Raw genomic sequence first — 20,430 nt, forward strand, 5'->3', positions numbered from 1 at the left:
GGAACAGTGAGTCCTGAATGAGAATAAAGAGAACAGCCATATAGTACTACTTTTCCCACCATCTAATTACACAGTTATATCCCACAGTAGTTCAATTTTATTTGAAATAAGGGGACAAATTAGGATCTAGAGCGATAGTACAGTGGGTAAGGCCTTGCAGGTGCTGTGCCAGATTTGATACCCAGCATCTCATATGATACCCTGGGCACTGCCAGAAGTAATTCCTGAGTGCAGAACCAGGAGTGATCCTTGATCATCACTGGGTGTGATCCCCACCAAAAAAAAGCCCTAAAATGAATATAAAGAAGTTATTAAGATACTAAAATTTCCTTGGATTTCTGGGATGCTTCTGCTTAATATAACTAAATGAATATAAGTATTTATAAATTGTTTTCATGAGCATTAACGCATTAATTTATTGTTAATGATTTCTTATAACAAATTAAAACTTAGTGACCTAAAGCAATAATAAATCTGCATTCAGCTACACAGCTGAGGTTCAGGAATTAAGGAGGGGGCTAGGGGGCTGCCTCTGGCCCAAACTGTCAGAAGATCACAGTCAAAGATCCTCAAGGACCAGAGTCATCTGAAGTGGAGTTGGGCAGAGCTGGAAGGTCTGCATTCAAGGGACTTCACTGACCAATCTGGCAATTCCATGCAGGTGAATGGGGAGAGACCCTTAGTTTCTTGCCACTAGAAACATTCACAGAACTGCTTGCACATACTTAAAGTTGACTTCTCAGGGAGAAAATGACCCAAAATAGACTAACTCTAAAATCAAGTTTTTGGTGATAAGCTTGGGCACACATTCCTACTCACTATGAGAAAAGACCATGTAAGAGACATCTTAGAGGCTGGTGATCACAATACAAAAAATATTAATTAAACACTAATGAAATTGAATACACAAACTACTCTGCAAAAGTCATATTTAAGCATTTTTTTGGTGGGAAACCAAACACAGACCTCATGAACGACAATGGATATTAACACTGAGCTACAGATCCAGTCTAAAACCTTTCTGAAATGTTAAAAATGATCATATAAAAAGGCCATATATTTTATTTTCCTAATAATTGTGAAGTACCAATCCATTGAATCAAATAAAAATGATTATTTATCAATCACCTACTATATGCATTTCTGCTTTTATGCAGTAACTTTGGGGGAGGTGCACATCTGTTAATGCTGGGGAATCAAAATCTGATCAGCTGTGTCCAAGGCAAGTGCCTTACTACTGTTTCAAACCTCCAGCCTGTGCATTTTTTTTTATTCTTCAGTGCTAAGGATATATTCACACTACTGAGAAGAAATATACTCTGGATAACTGTTAAAAATAGAAAATACATGTGCCAGAGCAATAGTAGAGTGGGTAGTATGCTTGCCTTGCACAGAGCCACCTGGGTTGGATTCCCAGTGTGTAATCTCTAGAGTCCCTTCACCCGGGAACCATGGGTTTATTTCATAAACTACTTTAAAGCAGGACCAGAGTTGGTCTTCAGAAATGCAGTGTTCTGAGCCCCCTGTTACTTTACTGCAGGAGAGATACTGAATCAAATCCATAAATTGCTTGGCCTGTTTAGTCTGGCTAGAGAAAGACTGAGAGATCCGGGAAGGCCCAGAATCTGTCTCATTTTAGTGGGGGATTGTTGCTAGGATTATAACTCCCAGCACCCTAAAAAATCTTGTTCTCCCACTCACTTTCTAGAGTGGGGGTACACCAAACGCTGTTCTTACCTTTAGTTTGTAGTTCGTGCCCACCCAGGGATGCCAGCTGTATAATCTCATCAACGCAGAGCTGTGTAAACGCCTTAGCTCGGGTGAAGCTGTGAGTGATTACACATTAAAGGATGTTCACGGGCTCTCTGGAAGGCTCACTCTCACCGCCCACGTTTGGTACTCTCGAACTGCTTCCCCACATGGGATGGCCATTGCAATGGGCCGACGAAGGAGGAATGAGGGCCAAGCTGGTTGGTGATTAGTTGCAATTTATTCCATCCCTCATCTCTCCCAAACTCTCTCTCTCCCTAACTCGTTCCCGAACTCTCCCTGCAGCCCACAACTCTGGCTCTCAGCTCTCTCCAACTCCTCTCTGACTCCCCACTCTGGCTCTGCCTCTCTCTCCAACCCACTCTCTAACTCTCCACTCTCTGGCTTCCTCCACCATTTCAACCACCTCTTCTCTAACCATGCCTCCCAAACCACACCTCCCCCAGGGAAGCACAATCAACATGTTTATCAAGCCTTCCTGACCACCTACAGCCCAATAGGGCAAAATAGGACTTAAGGTGTGTTTCTCCTCTCCTTACACCAGTAACTTAATCAACATCTTAATTCTAGTTCCTAATATTTGCCATTCTGTGTGGACAGAGTTTCCCTCCCCGTCCTGAGCAGAGCTCTGGCAGCTGAAGACCTCCGGAACCCAGCCACAGCCGTGCTCAAGACTACCCTCCACATGCTCAGACGAGCCTCACGCATGAAGAAACCGGCAGAGGAACCCAGGTGTGCGGGACCCGGGGCTGAGATCTCCAAGCCTGCTCGGTTCCCGACTGGGCCTCCTCCACCCAGATCCCCCATCTTCCAGTAGCTAGAAGTTACACCCACCAAACTGCCCCTGGTGCCATGTAATCCTATCAATGGCCAAGACCCAGAGACTCTAAAACCAAGTTCCCTGAAGCGCATGGCTACATTCTCGGCCACTCGACCTCTATTTTTTTAAATTTTTTAAAAAATTTTATTAGTGAAACACCATGAGGTACAGTAGTAGACTTACAACTTTTTGTGCTTGGGTTTCAGTTATACAATGATCGAGTACCCATCCCTCCACCAGTGCCCATTCTCCCCCACCAATGATCCCAGTTTCCTTCCCACCCTGCATCTCCCATGCCATCCCAACTCTATGGTAGGGCATTCCCTTTTGTTTTCTCTCTCCTTTTGGGTGCTGAGGTTTGCAAAAGAGGCACTGAGTGGCAATCATGTTCGGTCTATAGTCTACTTTCAGCATGCATCTCCTATCCTGGAAGGATCCTCCCAACACCCTTAACTTGGTGCTTCCTTCTCTATCTACTGCCTTTTCCTCTAGCAGGTGCGGCTAGCCTTCAAGTAATGGAGTGAACCTCCTGGTACTTCTTATTGTCTAGTTCTCATGCTTGGAGAACCCGGCAGGCTACCGAGAGTATCCTGCCCACACGGAAGAGTCTGGGAAGCTCCCTATGACATATTCAATATGCCAAAACCCACTAACAGTGATGGGTCTCATTCCCCTGACCCTGAAAGAGCCTCCAATATGGCACTTGCTAAAATCTCAGGGCTAGGATGAATGGAGATATTAGTGGTGTCTGCTCAAGGAAATCGATGAACAACAGGATGACAATGATACAGTGACAGTGATGAACACAGTAATAGACACATTTAGTCTTGTAGGGTGACTCTCCTGGAGACATCTCACCACAGACTCAGACTACAGTGCTCATGCCAGATTAATCATTCCTAACCCTAGCAGGGTCTGAATCTAGTTACTAATTTTTGGATGATGACAGAATTTGCCCATGACCATGCTCTTAACTTACAGTTAAGTATTAACTATTATGTTAAGTATTAAGTTAAGTATTAAGTATTATGTCACTGTGCCTATTTCAATGCCAGGGCAGTTCACATCTTGCCCTGGATCCATCCAGTACTTTGTCGGGACCCGGCTTTGGGGGATCTAGGAAGTAAGGGCAACTGAGCTTAAATCGAGAGAGAAGATGTCCAGGAGGTAATACTAGCTGGAGTCAATTAACTCCCAAGTTACAGGCTTGTCTTTTTTAACTATCTTCCTGTGTTCATACAAAAAGTAATTGCCCTGAAATAATTAGCCATGCAAAGGATATTAAGGAGAAGAGAAAAACAATATAAGTCAGCGGATTCTGCTCAGGAGACAAAGGTAACTGACAGGTTGGGGAAGCAATCAATAATCCCAAGCTCCCTGCGGTCAGGGAGAAAGGCAAACCAATGTTATCCTACACACCATCATCCCATATGGTTCCATATGGTTTCCCAAAAGCACCTCAAGGAGCAATTGCTGAGCACAGACCCACGAGTAACCCCTGAGTATTACCGGGTATGACCCCAACACCAATAAAAAAGAAAATCACAACCAGCCTATAACATCTTCCCTTCACAGAATCAAATTGACACCATTAACATGCATACTGATGGCTACCATACTACCAGAATCTCTTTGATATTCTGATTTTCAATCTTCTGTTAAAACTATAATTTTAAGTTCTCATCTTCCAGTTACTAGTCAAAGAACATAGGCCTCATTGCCTGCTAGGTCTCAGGTCACTTTGCTATGAAACCATTGATGAACTGACCCTGTCAAGCTACGGAATGTCTGGAAGGCAGATCCATAAGGTTCCTAGCTTAATGTGAATCTGCACCAATCGCGTGGTCCAATGTTTGATACTGAAAATATGGGTGTGGGATCCTGTTTATCCCATCACTCTCCTACCCTTTAGCTAGTTCTCCCTCTCCTCTGTTTCTAAACCTTGGCATTAAGAAATTTTGGAACATTGTACGAGATACTTACCCCAATGACAAGTTACTTACCCCAATAATCCAATTTTGTCACAGAAAATAGCAACGTAATTTTTCCTAAATACTTCAAGATATTAATTTGATTATTCAAGTTATAAAATAAAGGCTGCCAAGCTTGTCCTGGTCAGGCACAGTCTTAACAGTCTCTGTAAAATAGCAGGTAGAAGTCTATGCTTCCTGACATCTGAATTATCTACAATTTAGAAAACTCCTTAAAAGTATTTCTACTAATAAAAAGTATCTGTAACCTTAAGAGCAAAAGCTTTTGCAGAAGTATTTCAAAAACTTAAAAAGTATTTCCAAAAATTTTAAAAGATAAAATTGGTTTTATTTTTTATTTTAAAATTGGTTAATATTCTTACTTTTTTTTTAAAAAAAAAGTGTAAATAAACTCAATACTGTAGCAGTGTCCTTCCATTGTTCATCAATTTGCTCCAGCGGGCACCAGTAACGGCTCCATTGTGAGACTTGTTACTATTTTTGGCAAATCAAATACCCCACCAGGAGCTTGCCAGGCTCCACCATGCAGGCAAGCTCTTGGTAGCTTGTCGGGCTCTCTGAGAGGGACAGAGGAATGGAACTGGGTAGGCCGCCTCAAGGCAAACGCCCTACTTGCTGTGCTATCGGCTCCAGCCAAAACTCAATGCAAGGCAAACAAATCTTATGGAAAATTTCCATTGCATCTGCGGATACATGATGCACCCTCATTCATTATACTTTCTATACACACACACGCCTCAAATCCACCAACTATCAATTCTGCTTCCTCTAACGATCATCTCCAATCACTTCGAATTATGTAAATGCCATTTTCAGTGATTTTGAATGCGAACATGTGTGAGCTTGCCAGCCCTATCCTACAGAGCGCTTGACAACGAGAGCTTCGGCTCGGCCGGTTGCGTAGCAACAGCGTCCCGCCCTCAGCCCCAGGGCCGCGAGCTCGCGCTCTTCCGGCGGCCGGAGACCGGCGCCGCGCGGGCGGAACAGAGGTGGCGGCCCCCGTGAGGGCGCGGAGGGCGCTGTTTCCGAGGCACCGGGGGCGGTGCCGGCCCGCGCGATTGGCTGCGGAGCCGGAAGCGCGCCTGCCGGTGGTCCGGCGCGGACGGCGCTTGGGGAGTTGCGGCGTCCCGAGGAGCCACGCGGTCTTGAGGAGCGGCTGCGTCCCGAGGAGCCGCGCGCCGGTCCCGCTCTGAGGAGCCGCCATGGAGCCGGGTCCCGGCGCGCGCGCGGGTAGCGCGCTCTTCGCGGGCTTCCGGGCCCTGGGGCTCTTCAGCGGTCCCGTGCCGCACGCCGTGCGCTTTAGCGCGCTCCGCCGCCGCTTCTACGTGACGAGCTGCGTGGGCCGGAGCTTCCACACGTACGACGTGAGTGCGCGTGCGGGGCCGCCGAGCGGCGGGACGCGTCCAGGGACCGTGCTGTCCCCGTGCCCGGGCGAAGGGGAGCCCTTGTCCACGGTGCCCGCTGCGCCGGAGGCGGCGGCCCTGTGTTTCAAATGGGCGGTGAGGTGCTGGGGTGACAGCACGGTGGGAGGGCGTTTGCCTGGCACGCGGCGACCGGGGTTGGATCTCCTCCATCCCATCGGGTCCCCCGAGCACCGCCAGGAGTCAGCCCAGAGCATCGCTGGGTGTGATCCAAAAAGAAAATAAATGAATAAACAAATAAAAAGATGGTGAAACAAACCCAGATGTGCTTTTTACGACATGCCAAGCCCAGATCATGAAGTTTTCGATGCTCAGGGGTTACTCCTGGCTCATGCACTCAGGAATTGCTCCTGGCGGTGCTCGGGGCACCCTATGGGATGCTGGGAATCGAACCTGTGTTGGCCATGTTGGCTGCGTGCAAGGCAAACGCCCTACCCGCTGTGCTATCGCTCCAGCCCCCAGATCATGACGTCTATTGGAACTCGGCTTGCACCGTTTGCTTACATTAGAATACGGTATCTGTCCGGACTCTGGTGTGCAGGTGTCCAGTGGCTGCGAAAAGGAAGACAGATAGGCTTATAGGGGTCTAAAATATTTGCTATGTTATAGACTACTTTACTGTGATGATTAAATATAGCTATGCTCCTGAGAGAATAGTTGGAAATACAGACTCTTCTGGTGGTGTGAATTATACTTAGTGTCCTTTTCTGAAAGCTCAGCATAGCAGATTGACATGTATGAGGGTATGTTAATCTTCAAATAGTAGCTACTGTACCTAACGAAACTTTAATCTTTTTTTTTTTTTAAACAGGTCCAGAAACTTAGTCTGGTTGCAGTAAGTAAGTGTGGACTTTATTTTGAATTTATTCTTTAGTTTCAAAAGTGCAGGACAGATTCTGGTATTGGATTCAGTAACCCGTTTAATCCTCTTTTATTTGGAGTCGTTCTTCAGACTTCATGTCGCACGGTGCTGAGCCTTTTAAAGAGTATAAGGGCTAGTTCCTGGCGGGGTGGGGGGACATGGGCGCCCCTGCCCACACCCCAGCGCTTGGGGCTCTCCCGGACCCTATTCCCTGGGGTGCTTGGGGACCTGCCACCTGTTGGCATTTATTCATGCATGGTTTTGTGGTGCAGGGAGTGTACCTAGAGTCTCATTCATACAGAGGGTCTGTTCTACCACTGAGCCACATTTCCAGCCTTTTATTTATGTGTGTTTTTTTTTAAATTTGTTTTGTTTTGTTTCTGAGCAGTGCTTGTGCTAACTGTTACCTGGCTCAGTGCTTAGGTGTCACTCTTGGCAGGGATCATGGTACCCTATGGGGTGTAGGGATCGAACCTGGTTAGTCACATGCAAAGCAAGTGTCCATCTGCTGCACTGCCCCTCTGGCCCCATATCCAGCCTTTAAAACAGATTAATAGGATTAAAGGGAACTATAAGGTATCTAGTATGTATTAAACTTACGTATCTTAAGACTGTGGAGGGTAGAGGCATCCTTCTGTAACCTAAAGTGAATGATTAACTAGTTTTAAGAAATGAAATCCCAGAATGGAACATGCAGCATGCTACAGTCCTGTTGTCTAAGTCTGCTGTTCTTAGAGGCGGAACTGTACAGAAAGTGCCAGTGTGACCCTAGTAGCCCGAGGGATCAGGAAGCTGATGTCCTGAAAGAAGTAGCTACAGCTTATAGGCAGAATCACCTTGAGGAGACCAAATAGAAGCGAGGTTTATTTTAAGGGTCAGCAGGTGATATCATAAGGAGGGTTCCTGTGCCCCCCCCACCCCCCAGGTGAATCCAGGTTTTGACTTAACTAAAATTTTTTTCTTGGATTTATTAGTGAACTAGCTGTTTCTGGAAGCAGTCCTGTGAATGCTGGGTTGCTGAATGGCCATTTATTCAGGTTCTGTTTGCCAGATAACTCCCCCACACCCCCCAATAAGCTCAAAAAGCTTCATTTTTTCCCTTTATTTGTGTTTCTATGCCTGCAAGTACATGCGTCTAAAATATTAGACATATTCTCTTAGAAGAGGTTTAATAGTCTTAACGTGAAAGTTACATCTAACATTTATGTCTAAAATGGCAAAAGAAGTTGAAATTTCATTTCACATGTATGTACCTATGAAGTTTTGTGTGTGTGGTTGAGGTTTTATGTTCCCAAATCTTAATGTATTTCTTTCACTTCATATTTCTTTTTTCCTAGGTAACTCCGTTCCACAGGATATCTGCTGTTTAGCAGCTGATGGGAAGCTAGTCTTTGCTGCTTATGGGAATGTTTTCTCTGCATTTGCCCGTAATAAAGAGGTTTGCATCACTGAATTATTTTAACTTTTTTTTTATACTGGTAGTTTTGATTGTTATTATAATGGAAGGAAAGTTAATGTTGTCATTTTTAAGGGCCTGTGTGTATATATGTATATATAAGTGCACCCATACACAGCCATATTCTGTTTTCTGTAAGAGAGATTCATTTTATGGAATTATCAAAATTAGGTAAAGCTGATAACTTCATTCAGTTTTATTTACCAGGGACAGATCATTCAGGTCCAGTCTCTACACCTATCTATACATATTTGGTGAGGTAGAATTTAGTCATTTGTATACTTGAAAATTTACAAATAGAATTTGTATATATATGTATATATTTGATAATAGACTGTATGTTTGAAAAAAGTATTTATTTATTCTTGTTCTTGAGCCACACTTGATTCTGCTTGGTGTTTTACCCCTGGCTTTGCACTCAGGGATCACTTCTGACAGTGCTTAGCGGGGAACCAACCATATGGGATTCTGGGGATTGAACCTGGGTTGGCAGCATGCAAAAAATTACCATACTTGCATTACTATCACTCTGGCCCAGTTGGTATGTTTTAAAAGTCCTTTCCTGGTAGATTCAAATATCTATCACTGTTTTATGTGAATTGGCTTTTTCATTGAGAATGATTTAGCTCATGATTTCTTTTTCTAAGAACTAATTCAAGTATATGAAAACTAAATTCTGTTTTCTCCATTCTTTTTCTCTTTTCTTTTTCTTTCTTTTGCGGGGCATGGGGGAGAGAGGGGTTGGACCACACCAGGCAGTGCTCAGAGCTTGATCCCTGGCTCAGGAACCGTATGGGCTGCCAGGGATCGAACCCAGGTAAAAATCAGTGGTGTAAACGTTTGCTTAATTTACTGTATTAATCTAGCACTGGCCAACCTGAGTGATAAATTCGTCTGAACTTAAACTCATGGTGATACTGAGAAAGTAGGTATTTGGAGAGCAGTAACAAGAAACACTTCCTAATCTCATGACATGCTGTTCAGTCATTCATCCAAATGATCAGATGTGTAAAGGGCTGTTGAGAATGGTCAAGAATCCAAATCATGGGGCCGGAGAGACAGTACAGCAGGTAGGGCGCATGACTGTCAAACCAGGTTCTATACCAGTATTCTAACCTGTATTCCCTAAGAACCACCAGGAGTCAACTTGAGCACAGCCAGATGTGGCCCTACCTGCCTGCCACTACCACCAAACAGAACTGAAGTCAAGTCATCCCTTCGTTCCTTTGTGAACATTTGTACGTCTAGTAGAAATGCAGACGTATATGCCAGCGTTCTCTAGAGCAGTGTTTTTAGACTTTTTTAATACCTACCAATGAGTACAGGGCCATGACGAGTGGGCAATAAGAAACTATAACTTTGATGGATGAGCAAGAAAATTCTGCAGCTTTACGCTGGTCTGATAGACTGGTGGTCAAAAATCAAGGCAGTGTGCCACCCGGGATGCTTAGAAAAATTATCAAGGTTTGCCTTGGCAATAATAAACTTGTTCCCAGAGTTTACCGCCACCACTATCTGGAGCAAGGGAAGGCAGATTACTTGTGGAGTTCACTTCAGAGTCAGGGAAAAGAATTACTTGTTTTTGCAGAATTGCTCTGTGTGATTTTCCCTGGAATGTGTGTAAAGCACTGATGGGGAACATTGGAGACTTAGTTAAGGTGCTCTGCTGTCACTCTCAGGGCTAATGAGACAAGGAGAAGAAAGAGTGTTACTGTAACCTGTTGAGAACTGCAACCAGAGAGAAATGACTGAGTTATGGAGGAATTTGAGTTACTGTAACCGTTAATTGTCAAAACAAAGATCAGAGGAAAAAAGAAGCCTGGGCTTGTAGAGTTGCATCCACATTCTGGTTCTGAACATGCAGCTTTTCTGGAGTGTAGAGAGAGTGCTGGTCGAGTGAAGGACAGTGGTTTGCTGAGCTTCAAGTTTTATTAGTGTGTACCTGTCCAAGCATTTCCTTTCCTTATCATTGGGTTGTTTGAGGAAGCAGAGGGCAGAAGGAAGTGCCTGCTTTCTTGCTGCTGGATGATCAGCTGTTGGACATGCCACCGTGAACATCTATAGACACGTGTGTCTTGTGAATATCAACACTGTGATGAGCAATAACATGCAATCTTTTTGACCTTCTTTGTTGTAGATCGTACACACCTACAAAGGTCATAAAACGGAAATTCATCTTTTGCAACCTTTTGGGGATCATGTCATCTCTGTTGATATTGACAGTGTTCTTATTATTTGGCATGTATATTCAGAAGGTAAGAATGAACTCACTGCTTTATCTATGTGCAGTTAAATGAAAGCCTATATAAAGTTTTCTGTAGACATTGTGTATATAATCAATTAGGAACAAGTTAAAGAGGGAGAAATAGTATAGCAGGGAGGGCACTTGCCTTGCATGTAGCCAATGCAGGTTCGATCCCTAGCATCCTGCATGGTCTATGAGCCCTGAATTCAGAGCCAGGAGTAAACCCTGAGCACTGCCAAGTGTGGCTTCAAACCAAAACAACCAACCAAAAAATTTAAAAAAACCCAAATAGACTATGTTTCTTTATATCCCAAATATGAGATCATTCTGTGTCCCTCTCCTGACTTAACTTTTCTCAAGGGGATACCTTCTAGATCATCTGTGTAGCAACAAATTGCAAGACTTCATCTTTTCTCGTAGCCTAGTAATATTCCATCATGTGTATGTGCCATAGTTTCTTTATCCAGTCATCTGTACTTGAACAGTTGGATAATTTCCAGATCTTGGCTATTGTGAATAATGCTGTGATGAACACGAGTGCAGATGTCTTTTTCTGTACTGAATTTATTTGTCTTGGGTAATTGCCAAGAAGTGGAATTCCTGGTTCATAGGGAAGTTCGGTTCCTAGTTTTCGGAGGAATGTTCATATTCCCCTTTTCCCCATTTCTGTGTCAGTACTGCTTGTTTTTGCTCATTGAAATGTGTGCCTGCCTGTCTCTGGAGTGAGGTTTTGATTTTCAAAGTCATGTAGATAAGCCATGTAGGTCATTTTCATATGCCTTTTGGCCATTTCTATGTCTTCTTTGAGGAAACTCATTTCTGTACACCTTCACACCCCCATTTTGATGGGTTGGTTGTTTTATTTATAAAGTTCTACCAATGTTTTATATGTCTTGGATTGGGAAAATACTCACTTCCACTCTGTGAAGTTTCATTTCTTTTGTGATGCAGAAGCTTCTTAGTTTCAGATAATCCCATTTCTTTATCTTTGTGCCTGTTTGCTTGGCCAGTGGTGTTGAGTACATTGAAGATACCGCTTGCTTTCTTGTCATGTAAAGTTCTGCTTACATTTTCCTCTATACAATCTATGGATTTGGGTGTGATTATTTAGGTCTTTAGTGTGTGGTATTAGATGGGTTCTGCATAAATTTTTTTGCATATGATCAGTTTTGGTAAAGGTAAAGGCCCTCCCGTTGATCGTCGATTTGCTCGAGCGGGCCCAGTAACGTCTCCATTGGAGACTTTGTTGTTACTGTGTTTGGCATATCGAATACTCTCGGTAGCTTGCCGGGCTCTCCGAGAGGGGCAGAGGAATCGAACTCGGGTCGGCCATGTTGGCTGCTTGTAAGGCAAACGCCCTACCCGCTGTGCGATCAGTTTTGAGTAGGGCGTTTGTCTTGCACGCAGCCAACATGGCTGACCCAAGTTCGGTTCCTCCGCCCGTCTCAGAGAGCCCGGCAAGCTACTGAGAGTATCTCACCCGCCTGTCAAGAGAGTATCTCGCCCGCCTGGCATACTCCCCATGACGTATTCAATTTGCCAAACACAGTAACAACCAAGTCTCACAATGGAGACGTTACTGGGCCCGCTCGAGAAAATCGATGAACAATGGGAGGACAGTGACCAGTTTTCCTGAACCATTTGCTGAAGTCTTTACTTGGTCTACTTATATTTTTTGTTCCTTTATCAAAAATTACTGTCTGTATACCTGAGAATCCATCTCTAGGCTTTGAATTCTCTTGCATTGGTCTGATAATCTCTCCTTACTCTAGTACCACACTGTTTCAGTTACTACAGTTTAATAGTATAATTTGAAGTGGGGAAAGAGAAACTTCTCATTATCTTTTATGTTAGGATAGCTTTGGTTGTGCTGGGGGATTTATTAGTCTGTATGAATTTCAGGAGCATCTGCTTTTTTGAATGTCCTGAGTATTTTTATAGGGAACTGCATTGAGTCTTTATAGTGTGGTGGGCAAGATTGTCATTTTGACCATGTTGATTCTTCCCATCCATGAACAGGGAATGTGTTTCCATTTCCTTATGTCCTCTTGTACTTTATAGTAGTGATTCATAGTTAACATTTGTGTAAGTTTATCACCCCTTTTGTTAAGTTGATTCCCATGCTCTTAATTTTCTAAGGAACAGCTATGAATTTTTTTTTTTAATATTCCTCTCCCTCCATTTCGTTATCTGCATTTTACAAAGCTCTGGATTTAGTAGCCTGCCACTTTACCATCTGTTCACTGTTTCTTAGATCTTCTTCATAGTCTTTAGGGTTTTCTAGGTATACTATTATGTCTTCTGCAAATAGTGAGAGTTTGGATTTGGATACCCTTAATAAATCTTTATTGCCTAATTGCTGTTCCAGGGACTTCCAGTCCACACCATCGCATGAATAGGAGTGGCGAGCCTGGGCAGCCTTGACTTGGTCCTGATCTCAGTGGGAAGACTTTCAGTTTTTCTCCATGGAGTAGTGAACTTACTGTGGACTTGGGTTAGATGACTTAAACATGTTGAGGAAAGTTCCTTCATCTCCCATTTTTTTGAGTTTTTATCAGAGCTGGGTGTTGGATCTTATTAAGTGCTTTCCCTGCATCTTTAGTACATAAATCTTACATGGTAAATTTACTTTACGTGCTATATATGTGATATTAAAATATTTTAAGCCGTTTAAAATAACGTTACGTTATTTATGATTTTTCTTATATAGAGGAATACCTGCAGTTGACTTTTGATAAATCAGTATTTAAAATTTCTGCAATTTTGCATCCAAGTACCTACTTGAATAAAATACTTCTCGGCAGTGAACAAGGAAGCCTGCAGTTGTGGAATGTAAAATCCAAGTAAGCACTTCAGAAGTGGCTCCTATTTTACTTTCATTTATTGCTCCTTATTTAAGACTCAGTTCCCCTACTCTTGATTTCCTCTAGTAGGGAGTAGTATTGTTCCCTTGACTGTCACCCTGCCTTGGGTTTCTCCCTCAGGATCTCACCTGTGAAACTGGCACCTGGTCCTGCCACACTGTAGGCACCTTCGGGAATGCCAGTGGCAATGTGTCTGCTGGTGGCCTCATTAACGCCAAGAATTCACAAAGCTGTAGGGCAGCTCTTGTGAAGTAATATGAGAAAGTAATTAGTGAAACTATCACTAGGCAATTTTTCGTTTTCATAGAAAAATAAAAAAAGTGAAGCAAAATCTGTGAATTTGTGTTAGCTCTTAGAAATGGTAGTTTTGTACCACCAGCATGTGGACATCTACTGCAATATGATTGACACAGCTGCAAGACAAGTTACATTGTTTTGAATACTCCTGCCTGTTACTTGAACATTTAAAGGGAAAAAGTTAATTTAGGTTTCTTTGTAACATTAAAAAACCTTAGGTCATGTAAACTCTTCTACTGGCCTCACTTCAGAGACCCATAAATAAATCTCAAAAGAGATAAAAAGCCACAGTTAATGTCAGATCCCTGCAAGGCTGAACAGACTGAGACACACTAGAGGGGGTGGGTTATCCCAGTGCCCACCCAAACAGCCCCCAGCAGCTGCTTGCTCCCACAATCTAAAATCTCCACAGTGCCCTTGGCCGGACTCCTCTGTCTCAGGATGAACTTCTTACAAATCTGAAAATTCAGGCATGCAGGTTTTGTGACTGCAATCTCCAGACTTTCTCAAGGTTGGGGTGGGCTACCTACCCCCCACTTCCCTGTACTTCTGGAAGCCCCAGCAGTCACATTCACACTCCAAAGCCGCCACCCACTTAAGCTACACTAGCTGTACCTTCCTAATAAAAAATACTGAACCCCTGAACAAGCATGACCTCTTAGTACCTATATTGAAAACCACAATGAACAAAAGGAAGAGAGAGAAAGAAATAGAGGCAGGTAGGTGGGGTGGGATGGTAGGGGGGTGGTGGAAGGGAAACTGGGGACATGGGTGGTAGGAAATATACACTGATAGAGGGACAGGTGTTGGAACATTGTATGACTGAAACCCAGCCATTAATAGCTTTGTGATGGTCTATCTCATGGCGATTCGATTTAAAGGGGTTGGGGGGGAACGGGGGATAGTAGAGTTGGGAGGGCACTTGCCTTGCTTTCGGCCAACCTGTGTGCAGTTCAGGCACCACTTACAGCTCCCTGTGCACCCCAGGAGACATGGCTTAGAGGTCTGCAATACACTTTGTTATAAAATTTTACTATGGGCTTTTTTTCTCTACAATTTCCTTTTGATGGGGAAGGGAGAACATGCATGTAAGGGTGCTGGGGAGCCTCTCTTGGTAAGGTGCTCGGGGAACTGTGCAGTGCTAGATACCTGGCACCAGGTACAGAATCTGTTTCAACCCTTTGAGCTTTCTTCTTTTACCCTTCTTTTCACTTCTAAAAGAAATAATGGTTTCGGGTATGGAATTAGTCTTTCAAGGCCCTATTACCTGTTAGTCATGTGATTCTTCCCACCCCCCCCACCCCCCCGGAAAGTAGTCATCATTGAAAAATAAACTACAGCAGCAAGTTTCATATTGGGTACAGTAAGATCTAAATGATTAATCTTTAACTTAGCTACTGGAGATTGAAGTCTTAAAGTTGTTCCTGCACTCTGTCCTGGTTGCAGAGAAAGAGTACAGAGCCTTGATGCAGCTCACCCAGGTTACATCCCAGCACTACAAATGGGCCATTCAAATAAAAGAGGATGGGCCTTCCTGCAGGGCAGGGGCTTGGCCCATCCCCATCCCAGAAAGCTCCAGAGACGCCCGCTCAGAGACTAGATCTACCTGGAATGGTGGCATCTCTCTTGTTGTTTTACCTCCGAAGTTGCACTTGATTTTGTGTTGTTCCTTCCAAAAGTAGCATTCAACTCTTCTTTTTCTTGCAGTAAACTTCTCTATACATTTCCAGGATGGAAAGTTGGAGTGACAGCTCTTCAGCAGGTGAGTGTTTTTTCCTCTAAGTTCATAAGAGCATCTTTGTGTTAAAGAAAAATAATACATGGTTTACGCTGAGTCTAATATAAAATATCATTAAATTCTCTTGACTAGGATTCTCTGGATCTCCAGAGAATCCTATATTCTATAATATATAATCCTATATATTCCCAGAATATGGTGTCTGGGAAATATACCTAAAAATGAATATCATCTTTGCTGTAAATATTTGTAGATTCGTTTTAGCCTGGGCTCTAGCCCTGTCATTTCTCGAGGTGAGAGGCCAGTGTTGCCATCGTACGGGTAGCAAGTATCTCAGTGCCTGGAGCAGAATGGAAATAAGTTCAGGTGAATCCAAGGAGACTGTCATCAATCTGAGAAATTTGTGTATGGACACATAGGCCAACGGACACTTTCTGAGTAAAAATCCATCGCTTGGAACTCTTCGGTTCTTCCTCATCCTCTTCAGCCCTCTTTGCTTGTGTCTACCCAGAGAATCCAAATGTAGCAGAAGCTTAGGTCCTTGTGAGCAAGGGCGCATACTGTTCTCTGATCACCAGCTTCTGTATCGGCTTCTAATTTTCAGAAAGCTAAGTGATGGCAGATTGATAGAATGTAAAACTTGATTCCATTCTTTAATAGCACTGGACATTGATCTTACTGTCTTACTGTTCAAAAAATAGATGTGATGTGTGCAAAATTGTGTGAAAATTGTATAAAGTGAGGATTAAGATCCTAGAATATCAGAACTGTAATAAATCCTTGTGAAAGTGAGACCAGCTCAGTGCTCAGGAGTAGGTTCACAAGTGCTCAGTGGCCCACATGGTGCTGGGTGCTGGTCGCAGACCTCTCAGCATGAAGCATGCACTCAGCCCTTCAAGCTCTCTCTGTGGCCATACTTGTCAACTTTTTTTTTTTACAGATTTTAGCATTTTCTACAGATTTTTTCTATTTTCTTTATATAATCCTTCCTTTGTAGTTGACTTGTTACATTGCTGTACAATAACTGTATTTTTGAGAATTACCTCTTTTTCTGTCCTCTTGCAAACAGAGGTCTATCGATGAGATTCCTTTCGCTTGCTATTTCTTCCTACATCAGCTATACCTTAGAATAGGGAGGTGGCTGCCAGACTTGAATATGGGAAGTAAATTAAAGAAATAATTTCTCCGGATTCTTATGCTAGAGAGCAATTAAAGTTGCCATAATGATAAAACTTAGTTGCTCTTTTGCCAGTTGGGGTGATATTCCATTACCTCTTGGTTAGTGCATACGTCATATTAGGATCATTGAAATAATTTTGACTAAGGAAACTAAAAGTTGAGTGGCTTTATTTTAGGCCCCAGCTGTGGATGTTGTTGCTGTGGGCCTTCTCTCGGGTCAGGTCATCATTCACAACATCAAGTTTGATGAGACGTTAATGAAGTTTCGTCAGGACTGGGGACCTATCACTTCCATTTCTTTTCGTACAGGTAACTTCTGACTTATATCTGGGAGTTAAGGACACTGAGAATTCATTCTGAAGGTCATAAACATGTTTCTAATCGTACATCAAAAGGATAGAAAAAGAAGTAATACAGATGGGGGCTGAAAGGATTGTATCAGGGTTAAGACCCATCCTTTACATGAGCTTCACCCAACACTACCACCCCTGTGCCATCCTTCCAGCCCCCTATACTGCGTGGCCCTAGGTTGAACCCTGGCACCACATGACCCAAGTACATCGCTAGGTACGGCCCTGAAGGCCCCAGCACTGGCGGGGTGGATGGGCCAGTAATTCATGGCCGTATCCTGAGCACTATCTAAAACACTGTGGGCTCTGTGGGCCCTTTTGTTGAACCTGCTGGCCAGGGTGCTAAAAGGGCCCCTCAAAATCAAAGAAAATAGGGGTAGCTAACTGGGTATATAGTTTTTTCTAATTTTATAATTAATTTTATAATTAAGGGGGTAGAAAGGATTGTCATGTCTAGTTGTTTGTAATTGCATGTTCTTTTTACTGATTTTTTTGTTTTGTATTGTTTTTGTTTTTAATAACAGATGGCCACCCAATCATGGCAGCTGGAAGCCCGTGTGGCCATATTGGACTCTGGGATCTTGAGGACAAAAAGTTAATCAATCAGATGAGAAATGCACATTCTACAGCAATTGCCGGACTGACATTTCTGCATAGGGAACCACTTCTTGTCACAAATGGCGCTGACAATGCTCTTAGGGTATTGATATTGCTATACCATTTCCTGGCTCCTCTTACCTGTCCTGTAGGTTATTGCACACATGCTGTAGTGCATCAGTCTGGACCCACAACATCATCAGAGGTGAAAGATCTGGAGGTGTATTACAGTGCATGAGAAGGAGCTGTAGCTTCTCTTCCCCCAGAACTCCACCCATGGCCAAGCGATTTAGCAGTAGGTGGCTTGACTTCTTGTAGGTCACTTAGCACTTCGCCCTGTTATTTCTTGGCAGGTTTGGATCTTTGATGGTCCCACTGGTGAAGGCAGACTTTTGAGATTCAGAATGGGACATAGTGCTTCTCTTACCAAAATCAGGTATTATGGACAAAATGGACAACAGATTCTTAGCGCAAGTAAGTGCTTCAGACATGAAGGTTTATCTAGCAAGTATTGAAAGCAGGAAACTTCATATTTAATACCATTTTTATATGTATTTAGTTCCAGATGTTTTTTCCAGAGATTATCTGGGTAAGAAACAATTCTTTTTGAGTGCTTCAGGAAATATTGTATGTGATATTATTATCACAAGTAGGGCGTTGGCCTTGCAAGTGGCTGATCTCGGCGACCCGGGTTTGATTCCTCCACCCTTCTCAGAGAGCCGGCAAACTACCGAGAGTATTTCGCCCACACGGCAAAGCCTGGCAAGCTACCCGTGATGGATTCGATATACCAAACACAGTAACAAGTCTCACAATGGAGAAGTTATTGGGCCCGCTCGAGCAAATTGATGAACAGCGGGAGGACAGTGACAGATTATTATCTTTATTTGAAGGGACATTCTGAGTATCCTCAGACTGCTCAAATTCTGAAAATGTATTTTTTTTTCTTAATCATCTAAGAATTATGATTGCTACACATCCTCTTTTGTTTGCTAAAGGGCATTCTGTACACAGTTCTGACTGTGAGGAAGCATGGAGTTGCCTCCAGCTCTCCATTGAAACTGCAGGGAATTTGGCTTCAAGATAGTTCTAGTTTTATAAGACCTTTACCCAAATGGCCCATTGTTTTGATTATGCTTGATTGAGAATCTGTATGTCAACAGGTCAAGATGGAACTCTGCAATCATTTTCCACAGTGCATGAAAAATTTAACAAGAGTTTGGGACATGGTAAGTCATTTTCAAAATCTTGGAAGATGTTATAAAATAAAAAGTTTATTTCTATTTTTTAAGCAAGTGTTCTATTTATGCATTTTATGCTTAGAATTGAATTTAAGTTCAGTTTTAAATCCTTATTCTTCTTGTACTTAAATCAGAGAGATTTGTTATCTTTGAGAATCTCCACACTTAGAAATATAGTCAGAGAGGTTATCTTTTATGTTCTTGAACATTTTTTGGTTTGTTTTTCTCCTTTTGGTCCTCTATTCTCATTGACTCATCAGATTGTGATGTTTTGTCTTTTGACCCTGTGGCGCTGGGTGTTAGATCCAGTCCTCCTGCAGGTAAAATGTATTCTTAGCCCTTGAACTCTTTTTGCCATACTGTTTGATCTCCTGAATATAAATCACTAATTCTTTTTTGGCTCATATTGAGAATTTAATTTAGTTCACTATGTTTTTGGCTGAAATATTACATGGCATTAAAATAAAACATACTGCCATGATATTATTCCAGTAACCGTATCAAATACTGCTGCATTGTAGAACTTTGGCCAGTATGGTTAGTTGTATTAGTCCTTGATGAGGGGCAGACCCAGCTGTGGGTGGGCTCAGCTCTGTGGTCTGCAGTGCTTGGCGCTTGGGGCTGTGGTGCTGGAGGCCAGTCGGATCTGGCGGTGCCAGTGTGGGCTGAGTGGGGTTCAAGTCGGGCTCCTCACTGTTCAGAGTGTTCTTCACGGTTTGGAGCCATGGCTCTGAAACTATGGTCACAGAAACATTTCTCTGTCTTTTTGCTCATGTGACTTTATGATTATATTATTTGCAGAAATGGTTACTTTTACTCTTAAAAATTATTTATATAATTTGTTTCCTTACTGCTTTATGAGCCATAGCATCATCTTTATTTTACTCCTGATTTAAATGGGAATATCTTAAAATTCAGTACTTAGTTTTGAGACAGTCAGTACTTTGTTTCATGAAGTTCCTTCATTAAAAATAATTCATGGCTATATTCTTCTCTGCCTTATCCCAGGGTTAATAAATAAAAAGAGAGTCAAGCGTAAAGGTCTTCAGAACACCCTGTCAGTGAGACTGCCACCCATCACGAAGTTTGCTGCAGGTCAGTAACTGCTGTGTCTTGGAAAGTGTGTCCTTTCTTTCTTCCTGTACATATCTTTAATTCCTCCATTTTAGTCAAATACCAGTCATCAGAGAAGTAACCTCAGGTGTATGCTGAATCAGTTATAAATGTGAACTTGTTATTTGTTTTTCTATGGCAGAAGAACAATCTATGGCAGCTTTGTTTGTTTTTAAGTAACTTTAATATCTTGCTGGCAGTGATGCCTGTGTCACCCTAGTGTTGATAGTACTGAAGATAGTACTGAAGTAATGGAAGATTAGATGCTTAACAAATTATTTGTGAATGAGTAGGAAAATAGGAAACTATTTGATTCATGATTTTAATTGTTTTAGAGGAAGCTCGTGAGAATGACTGGGATGGTATCATTGCTTGCCATCAGGGTAAGCTGTCTTGCTCAACCTGGAACTACCAAAGATCGACAATAGGCAGTTACTTTCTGAAGCCAAAGGATCTGAAGAAAGATGATATAACTGCGACAGTAAG

The 20,430-nt window shown here is 42.7% G+C and overlaps 1 protein-coding gene across 1 annotated transcript in view; it reads left to right on the forward strand.

Moving 5' to 3' along the window:
* The first annotated feature begins 5,716 nt into the window (after nt 1–5,716).
* WDR36 (WD repeat domain 36) overlaps nt 5,717–20,430 on the forward strand; it is a 41,836-nt gene continuing 27,122 nt past the window's right edge. The window contains exons 1-12 of the mRNA XM_056139058.1: nt 5,717–5,945; nt 6,814–6,841; nt 8,202–8,302; nt 10,458–10,575; nt 13,276–13,408; nt 15,434–15,488; nt 16,820–16,952; nt 17,518–17,693; nt 17,944–18,064; nt 18,754–18,819; nt 19,840–19,926; nt 20,280–20,425. Of these exons, the coding sequence (XP_055995033.1) occupies nt 5,784–5,945; nt 6,814–6,841; nt 8,202–8,302; nt 10,458–10,575; nt 13,276–13,408; nt 15,434–15,488; nt 16,820–16,952; nt 17,518–17,693; nt 17,944–18,064; nt 18,754–18,819; nt 19,840–19,926; nt 20,280–20,425 (1,326 nt within the window). The 5' untranslated portion in view covers nt 5,717–5,783. The remainder of the gene's footprint in view (nt 5,946–6,813; nt 6,842–8,201; nt 8,303–10,457; nt 10,576–13,275; nt 13,409–15,433; nt 15,489–16,819; nt 16,953–17,517; nt 17,694–17,943; nt 18,065–18,753; nt 18,820–19,839; nt 19,927–20,279; nt 20,426–20,430) is intronic.

Source organism: Sorex fumeus, unplaced genomic scaffold (genome assembly GCF_029834395.1).
Source record: "Sorex fumeus unplaced genomic scaffold, SorFum_2.1 ptg000131l, whole genome shotgun sequence".
NCBI classification, from domain to species: domain Eukaryota; kingdom Metazoa; phylum Chordata; class Mammalia; order Eulipotyphla; family Soricidae; genus Sorex; species Sorex fumeus.